General features: G+C 28.3%; 1 protein-coding gene across 2 annotated transcripts; it reads left to right on the forward strand.

Moving 5' to 3' along the window:
* Positions 1–63: 63 nt before the first annotated feature.
* LOC108757529 (carbonic anhydrase 2) lies at positions 64–2020 on the forward strand. Of its 2 annotated transcripts, none has more exons than XM_018501973.1 (7): positions 64–256; positions 379–558; positions 623–764; positions 937–1042; positions 1173–1275; positions 1594–1730; positions 1827–2020. In XM_018501973.1, exons 1-7 carry the CDS (start codon positions 214–216, stop codon positions 1944–1946), a joined length of 831 nt encoding a protein of 276 aa, XP_018357475.1. In that variant the 5' UTR covers positions 64–213; the 3' UTR covers positions 1947–2020. The 2 variants fall into 2 exon arrangements, with proteins under 2 accessions (XP_018357475.1, XP_018357477.1); XM_018501975.1 differs by having other exon boundaries at positions 379–525.
* Positions 2021–8299: the final 6279 nt, after the last annotated feature.

Raw genomic sequence — 8299 nt, forward strand, 5'->3', positions numbered from 1 at the left:
CTTACCTTTATTTAAACAATCTTTAAATTGACAATTATTTATTGCATTGCATGATTACGTCATGCAATTACTCAGAACTTATTTCCAATAATGTCATCAAAATAGTTACGATATTAGTACCAATATTTTAAATATAACATGCCGCGTTTAAAAGAGAACTGAAAATTTAATTTTAGATTTCCTTCTATTTAAAAGCTCGATGTTTTCATCGTGATGTATGTACAGATGACATCCAAATCTAAGAGTGTCCAATCACGTAAATAAAAATTTTAATCTTAATAACGTTTTATAGATAAAAAATTTGTTCTAGAGATACACTTGTTTATTAGCTATATAAAAATGTCCTTATTATATTTATGTAATAAATTTATTTTTAAGTGCGTTCTACACAAGAACAAAAATTATGCACGACGTCATCTTCAGGCCTTCCGAAATGGCGGCAATCTCCGATCGATATCAGTCGCGTTGCAGTGTGGAGTAAAAAATTTCCCCCATTACTTTTGACAAATTATTGGTCAAACAGTGGCACAGCGATACTTGCAAACACTGGAAAAACAGGTTTTCTTCATTCAATATAAATTCCGGACAATACATTACGCATTTATTGTTTAATAATTTTTAGTTAACATCGAATTGGCGAATAGGAGATTGCCGATAATGTGTGGCGGCCCATTGAAGGATGATGAATATCAGTTTATGAATGTACAATTCCGGTGGGGCCCATCCGACTGTCGAGGCGCGGAACATTCTATCGACAACATTTGGTTAGAGATATGAATTTGATATTAAAAGTTACTAATCATGTGTGAAGAATACATTAATATTTTTCATTTAATTAAAATTAAAATTAAAATTATATTTTATTTTAAATGAATCACGAATTTGTTGTCATAATTGTGGGATCAATGCAACGTCAAAATGACAATATTTATCAAGGTATTCGATGGAGGCGCAAGTCATGCATTGGAATACGCGTTATGGATCAACAGACAAGTGTTATGACAAATCTGATGGAATTTCAATACTCTCCTATCTTATGCAGGTACAATGGCCGAAAATTAATTAAAATTCGATCTGTCAAAATCTTCTTATGTGATAAAGTTTTATTTCCAGAATAACATTTTGTTATTTGCTGTTGTAATTTAATTATAACATTTAATTGTGATAAAAAGGTTGTTGGTTGTCCTGGGATTCCAGACAATCCTGCGCTTGCCCTAATCACTCATAAACTCCCAGAAATAAAACGAATGGATAGCACCATAAATATTACTCCGGGTAATTACATAATATGAAATGATCTCTTTTTTTTAAATAATATTTATTAAACTTTATTAATCACACAGAATAGATCATATAATCGTTAATGTTAGTGTTTCCTTTCTTTTTCTTTTCATTGTAGCAAATATTGAGAGCAATTTTCCAAAAATTATACAACTTTATTTTAAAATATACTTTAAATACTTATTTTAGAATATACATGTATTATTATTATTATTATATTCGATAATCTTTTTATTTCCATGATAACTTTTATTACGTAGAATATTGTTTACAATATTAACATTTTTTAATTAATTATGTGCTTATTTACAGATTGTTTACGTTGGATGATGCACGCATGCACTTGTCCTGGATATTACACTTATACAGGTTCTCTTACTTTCCCTCCGTATAATGAATGCGTCACTTGGATAATCGTGCCAAATGCTATAAAAATATCTTCTAATCAGGTATATTAAAAGCATATGTGTATTAATTTAACTTAAAAAATTATTTACAGTTTTAAATATTGACGTATATAATGTGATAATTTACATTTATTATAGATCGAAGCATTCAGAAGCCTTTACAATCATAAATGGGAGCATATAGTAGGAAATTATAGATCACAACATCTTCTTCATGGAAGAAGAATTTTCTTTGCCACAAATGATGCAGTAGTTTGATTGATTAAAGTATATTATTTTTTCTTTAAAGAAATAAATTCAACTGGAAATTATTAAACTGAATTCACATTGAACAAACAAGTATGAACAAATATGAATGAATAATTTGTTGAAATATATTGTTTGTGCTCGCTTGCTTGCTTGCTTTAATTCGGCTTATAATGTATATATAAAATAGGATCTCCCTTGTATATTTTCATTTTATTTTATGAAAAGTATGGATAAGAAATCTATTTTTCTGTCAATATTTCGAAATTTTGTAATTTGATGATATATTTTTATATTATATTTATGGCAGAGAGAAATCTGAGATACATGAGGGCCTTTTTCCTGTAACCGTAAAAATGCCCCCGAGTACTACTGCCCATTGAAGAAGTGGATGTAAACTATACAACAATATCCATTTTTTCCGGTGCTCCTGATGGAAATAAATCGCTGAAATCACTGACAACTAAAATCTATCAAATTTATAGAGATTCAGATTTCTCTCTGCCTGTATATTCATAGTCAGATCTTATATCTTATATTTAAGATCGTTTTAAGTACAATCATAAGATGTCATGAACCAATCAGAAAGCCGTATTAGCATCTTAGGACATTACTTAATATAGTCTTAAAATAAGAATCGACTATGAATATCGGCTTTAATGCCTATTGCACAATGGATACGATGAGAGATGAGCGACGAGCGATATCCAATAAGAACTTTGCTTTGTGTTGTCACGTGCAAAAACAGAGCTTTCACGATTAAAAGCCGATATGTATATAATGTAAGAAATTTATTTGTTAATACTTTTAAAATATTTAATTTTAATTATATTATTGAAATTTAAAAGTAACACAAATATAGATATTCAAATAAAGGACGGTAATATCTGAAACATGGCGGACCAATCAATGCACTACTTTATCATATTGCAATTTGCAATTTGAATAAATTTGGAATTCTTCTAATTATAAGCAAACTACATTTAATTTAAAATTGTAAAGAAAATTTAAATAAATAAAAAAGAATCAATTTGTAGAGGCCCTCCACCACCTCAGCCAATTTTTAACGGCCTCTTTTTCTCAGCAAACACCAAATTACATATAATAATTAATATAACTGTAATTAATATTACTATAACACGTAATATATTACAGTTATATTTTTACCGCAAATTACAACTAATTGTAAGAAGTATATTACGTGTAACTTGAGGTTTCTTGGATTTGAGTGTCTTTATGTATTAATATTTTCATGCAATATTTATTTGATACCAAAATAAGAAGAACATAAAGAAAGAATACACCATAATAATATAGAGACAATATAAGTTTAGGTCTCCTAAAGTGACACTCCCTTATTTTTCGGAAACTAACTATTGCACTTTATTAATATTAATAAAATCATGATCTGTTTGGCTAATTAAAGAAGTACAAACTCATAATTCGTAGGATTGTGGCTTGTTTCTGATCAAATCAGCTAAAAACAAATTCTACAAATGCGAAAATAAAATTCTTACGATTTTCTTTTGCAAATTGTGAGGTTTAAATAATAGTGACTATATTATTGATAATATTATTGATAATATTACGTCATTTTAAATACTTGTAGTTTCCGAAATAAGTTTTATTTATGTTATTTTTTCTCTTAGTCTTGTCATAATACGATTTTTAATTTAAAATTAGGGTGCAGCGTAAACCGACACACCTGTCCGTAAAACAGACCATGAGCTAACTTAATCTTTATAATGTTGCTTTATAGTGTCAAATAAGTCTATTGGAGCTGAAGGCAATCGTGCATATATGGAACAACTCTAAAAAAACTATCGCGTTACATATTTGCATCTTGCAGAACAGCATAAAGTAAATATGCATATAATTTAATAAAAATGTTTTATAACGAAGTAAAATGATTCTGAAAAATTTTACATACATTCACTTATAGGTACTTTATACAGATAATTCCTGCAAAAGAAAAAGAATAGGAATACGTAGTTACTGCCTACTGTGTCAGTTTTGGAGCCCATTTTGTCAAACGCTCATTTTTGCATAATTTACGAAAAACTTAATTATTGCAAAATTGCTAACAGTATTATAAAAATTGTTTATACTATCTGATAGAAGACACTTTTTACTTTGTATTTATGTTTTTGAAGTTGTATTTTTACCTTTTGTTTAAGAAATATTGTCTAAAAACAAAGTGGTATGTCGGTATCGGTGACCTTCCTCTAATAAAATATAATACAACACAAAAAATAGACTTAAATCTCTTTAATATAAAATATATAATTAATTGCTTATATATTTTTATGACATTTTTGCTTATACACAGTTGGAAATAATGTGTTAAATTTAACATAAATCGCGTGTCCTAAACGGTCCATTCAAATTTTTGAATTAATTTTTACAAAATAAATATGTTAGAAGATAATACAAATGTTATGTAAGAGAATACAAAGAAAGATAACATCGACACAGTTTGTAAACAAACCATGAAAGCATATTTTTTGTCAGAAAATTAACATTTATGATATGTTAAATTAACACGGATTTTATTTTGTCTTACAGAGAGAGAGAGAGAAAGAGAGAGAGAATTTACGTTTTAAAACACATTATTTTTATGTTACTTGTTCAAGTACTCATAAATTATGTCATTTTGACATTAAAAAACATTGAATATCCATTTCACAAAAAATCTTTAAATAACATAATCACATTATGTTAAATTAACACTTAAATATGTTAAAAAATTCAACACACTGTTGACAAGAACGTGAGTGGACCGTTTCCAATATAAATACACAAATTTTTTTACTGTGTATGTATAAGATATCTTGTATACAAAATGCATGCATATCATAACACAAAATTCACGTATGTTTCAAGAAAATCCGAATTCTGGTTCTGCAATAACAATCTTTAAGGTTTTTATTTAATAAATCTTTTAATAATACAATGTTTATTAATTAGTTAGCGCGATTCCTTTAACGAAAAATTTAATTTTTTCCTACTATGAAAATAAAAGTTGTTGAATTTTAAGAAACTTGAAATTGAATATATTTAAATAAGTTAATTTAGCTAAATTTGTCTTATAATATGTGCCTGTATAAAAATGAAATTACGAAGTTATGTTTTTTAATGCAGATTTTCAGCTCGTTTTTACAAAATTACTAATATCAGAGAGAGAATACCACAGAAAATGAATTTTAAAATTCTTTGACTTTTCCAAGTTTCCAGATGAAAATGAAAAATTTTCCAATACAAAATATGTAAATTTTAACATATTTAGAATCAAGAATTGAAGAAAAGCTAGCCTATATTATTAAAAACAACACAAAAAAGACTTACAATTTGTTAGTAGCACAGCATAATAAAATTTTTGGCGCAAATTCAAGCCAACAAAAAATAAATTAGTATTAGAAAAAAGAATAGCAGTTACGAAAAAAGGCGATCAAATAAAAATATTGAATAAAATATACATAAATTTTAATTATTTTATTAAAATCGTGTAAAGTGCGCGAATTTTGAACAGATTTGACTATAAATCATATATAATATTAAAAAATTATAACAATTATTTGGAATAGGAGCAGTTTAAGAAAATTATGAGCAAATTTCAAAATTTCAGACTTTTTTTACATTTTCTCCTGACTTTTTTCGGTTTTTCCCGTTTTCCCAGTTTTCCAGGTCTGTAGCAACCCTGAGTATATAAGAATATTCCAAACTCTCAATAATTACTAGCAATTATAGAGACTTTGAATATACTTCAAACTTTACCAATTGTATATCGTTAATTTAAGGTTTAATTTTGCAAAAACAGATTAGAGGCTCCCCAACACCCCCATTCATTTTATGGGCGGTCCTCTCTTCTTTGTACTATCTAATAATAATAATAACAATTTTATCTCCAGCTCCTTTATATGCTTCACTTTAAAAGTCTCAAAAATTAAAAGATTTTGTTCCGTCACAAAAAGACCAATCATAACAACTGAAATGCCATTTTATTAGGGATTCATGTCAGTTTAATATGAACTATCGTATAGATCAATATGTGAAAATTAAGATAAATTAAGGTTGCTTAAGGTTAGCACGCGCTTGCGATGGACTAGTATAGTATAAAAAAGAGACACCATTTTTCAAACTTTTTTTGTTAATAACTTTTTAATGAAGGACGACCGATATTTAAAATCTATTGGAGGTCACTTAGAGTGACCTTAACAGCATATGTCAAGATCAAGGTCATCGACGAGATGTCCATTAAAGCACATAATTACCAATATTTTTCCCGGGAATTGATTAAATAGATTAAAATAAAACCAGAAAGTTTAAAAATGATATATTAGGATTCTATTTTTTATTACATACAAAATACATACATATTTTATTAAAAAAGCATATACATGATGGATTATGTACTTTATCTACATACTTGTGTATTTTATATTCAATTACTATTATTAATAAAATAATATAAACACATATTATGACCATATTTATTCAATAAAACGTTAATAAAATAATTAAACTGCCAGCGTGCGCTGAATGCGCTTAACGTTCATCAGAATTCTGATATTACGGAGTTTTCGCAATACTGTTTATTCCAGATACGGTGAACGCTAAAGTCATGTTATCCTTTTCTTAATTAGGTGTGAAGAAAAAGATAACATGACTTTAGCGTTCACCGTATCTGGGATAAACACTATTGCAAAAACTCCCTATTTTTGCGTATTTATTCAAAAGCAACGTGTTGCCGCTATACAGCACGGTCTAGGATCTACGTAGGACTCGAGGGGAGAGTGGGTAATCACTAATCAAATATAATCAAATAAACTATCACTTTTTTGTAGACTTTAGGAAATATATAGTATCTTTATTTCCACAAATCACAAGTGGTGTTCATTTATAATCACAATTCACTTATCGGTATTCGCGTCGCGATATATATATTGTAAAGATTCGGACGGCGTGACGCGAGGTGTTACGCTTATTAATCTAACCGATTTCTGACCCCCGACCGTGTGTGCGGTCGCGCTTATATTCTGTATTTTGGGGGTCAACCTTGGGCCGTCTGCATTGATCCGTCAGCGTTCCGCTTATCGGACGAGGCCAATTTCCGCGAAAACATCTGAGTCTGCGTTTCTTCTGTTTATGATTTTGTTTCCGCTCAGAGTCTTCTTTTATATTAACTATACTTTTTACTTTATTTTAATCAATACGGTTTCGCTAATTGTTTAATTATCTTTTGACACGTTTCGTGGCGCAATTGTCACTTGTGCAATTTAGCAATTGTCACACATGAATTTGTGATCTATTAAACCCAACTGAAAAATATTAAACAAATTTTTCCAATATAATATGTTTATTATTCTTATAAGATAAAATAGTCTACCAAACAATATAGCTGTAAAATTTCGAATCTTATCATAACGACCACAAATGTTTGGTTTAACCAAAGTACATTTAATTATTATTTGGTTATGATTTCAAAACCATTTTCTCATGCATTAGAGAGGACTATTATATACCGATATTAAAGTCATCAGGACGGACAAAGCAGCGCTGTAGAACTGAAAAAAATATGCTTCCATTATACTTAATGAAAATATTTATGTTAAAATGAGAACAATCAATAAAAAAGAATGTTGAATATGTAAATTAACAATAAAAAGTATAAAAATGCAGTTAACCCTTTGCGGGATACATTTTTCTTCTCAACAAATTATTGAAATCATAAATCATCTGTGATGGGTTTACGGGGTCGTTGATTATGATTCCGACGCCAGAATTAAAATTCAAAATGGCGGATCCAATATGGCGACTATTTCGGTCTAAATTCGAAGTTTTTCATTCAAATTCCATAAAAATATTCATTTTCCAAACTTTAATAATTTTTTTCGGAAAAAATAGCAAGCAGAAAATTCTGAAACAAATATATATTATAGTTTCAGATATGGGGGGGGGAAGTACACGCATAAAAATTTTCAAAGCTCTAGCACTTCATGTTTAAGAATAGCCAAATTTATTCTGAAAAAAAAACGAGTTTTTTTACATTAATTGTTTATAACAAAATTGCAAATAAATAAATTAACGTAATTTTTCACGAAAGTTGCATAACTTAGATACCTAAGAGACTAAAAAGTACTCATATGCGCATACAAATTGCAAAATGGATCAGAAATATGAAAAAACTGAGAATAAAAAGGTAGGACGTGTACGTTGCCCTTTGCCCCTCAAAGAGTTAATTGAGAAATGATTTCAATATTATGTTGCCATTTAGATATTTATATAATATTTATACAAAATTGTATGTAGAAGTATTTATTGTCTATTATATGTGTACATTCTATTACATATATACTTATACTTTT

This window comes from Trachymyrmex cornetzi, unplaced genomic scaffold (assembly GCF_001594075.2).
Source record: "Trachymyrmex cornetzi isolate Tcor2-1 unplaced genomic scaffold, Tcor1.1 scaffold146, whole genome shotgun sequence".
In the NCBI taxonomy this organism is placed as follows: Eukaryota; Metazoa; Arthropoda; class Insecta; order Hymenoptera; family Formicidae; genus Trachymyrmex; species Trachymyrmex cornetzi.

What these genes read in the sequence shown, in the direction of transcription:
- LOC108757529 (XM_018501973.1), top strand. Translation starts at nt 214, where the DNA reads ATGTATGTACAGATGACATCCAAATCTAAGAGTGTCCAATCAC. An exon ending in TACTCTCCTATCTTATGCAG is followed by an intron (nt 1,043 to 1,172) that starts GTACAATGGCCG and finishes TGTGATAAAAAG; the next exon opens with GTTGTTGGTTGTCCTGGGAT. An exon ending in CACCATAAATATTACTCCGG is followed by an intron (nt 1,276 to 1,593) that starts GTAATTACATAA and finishes GCTTATTTACAG; the next exon opens with ATTGTTTACGTTGGATGATG.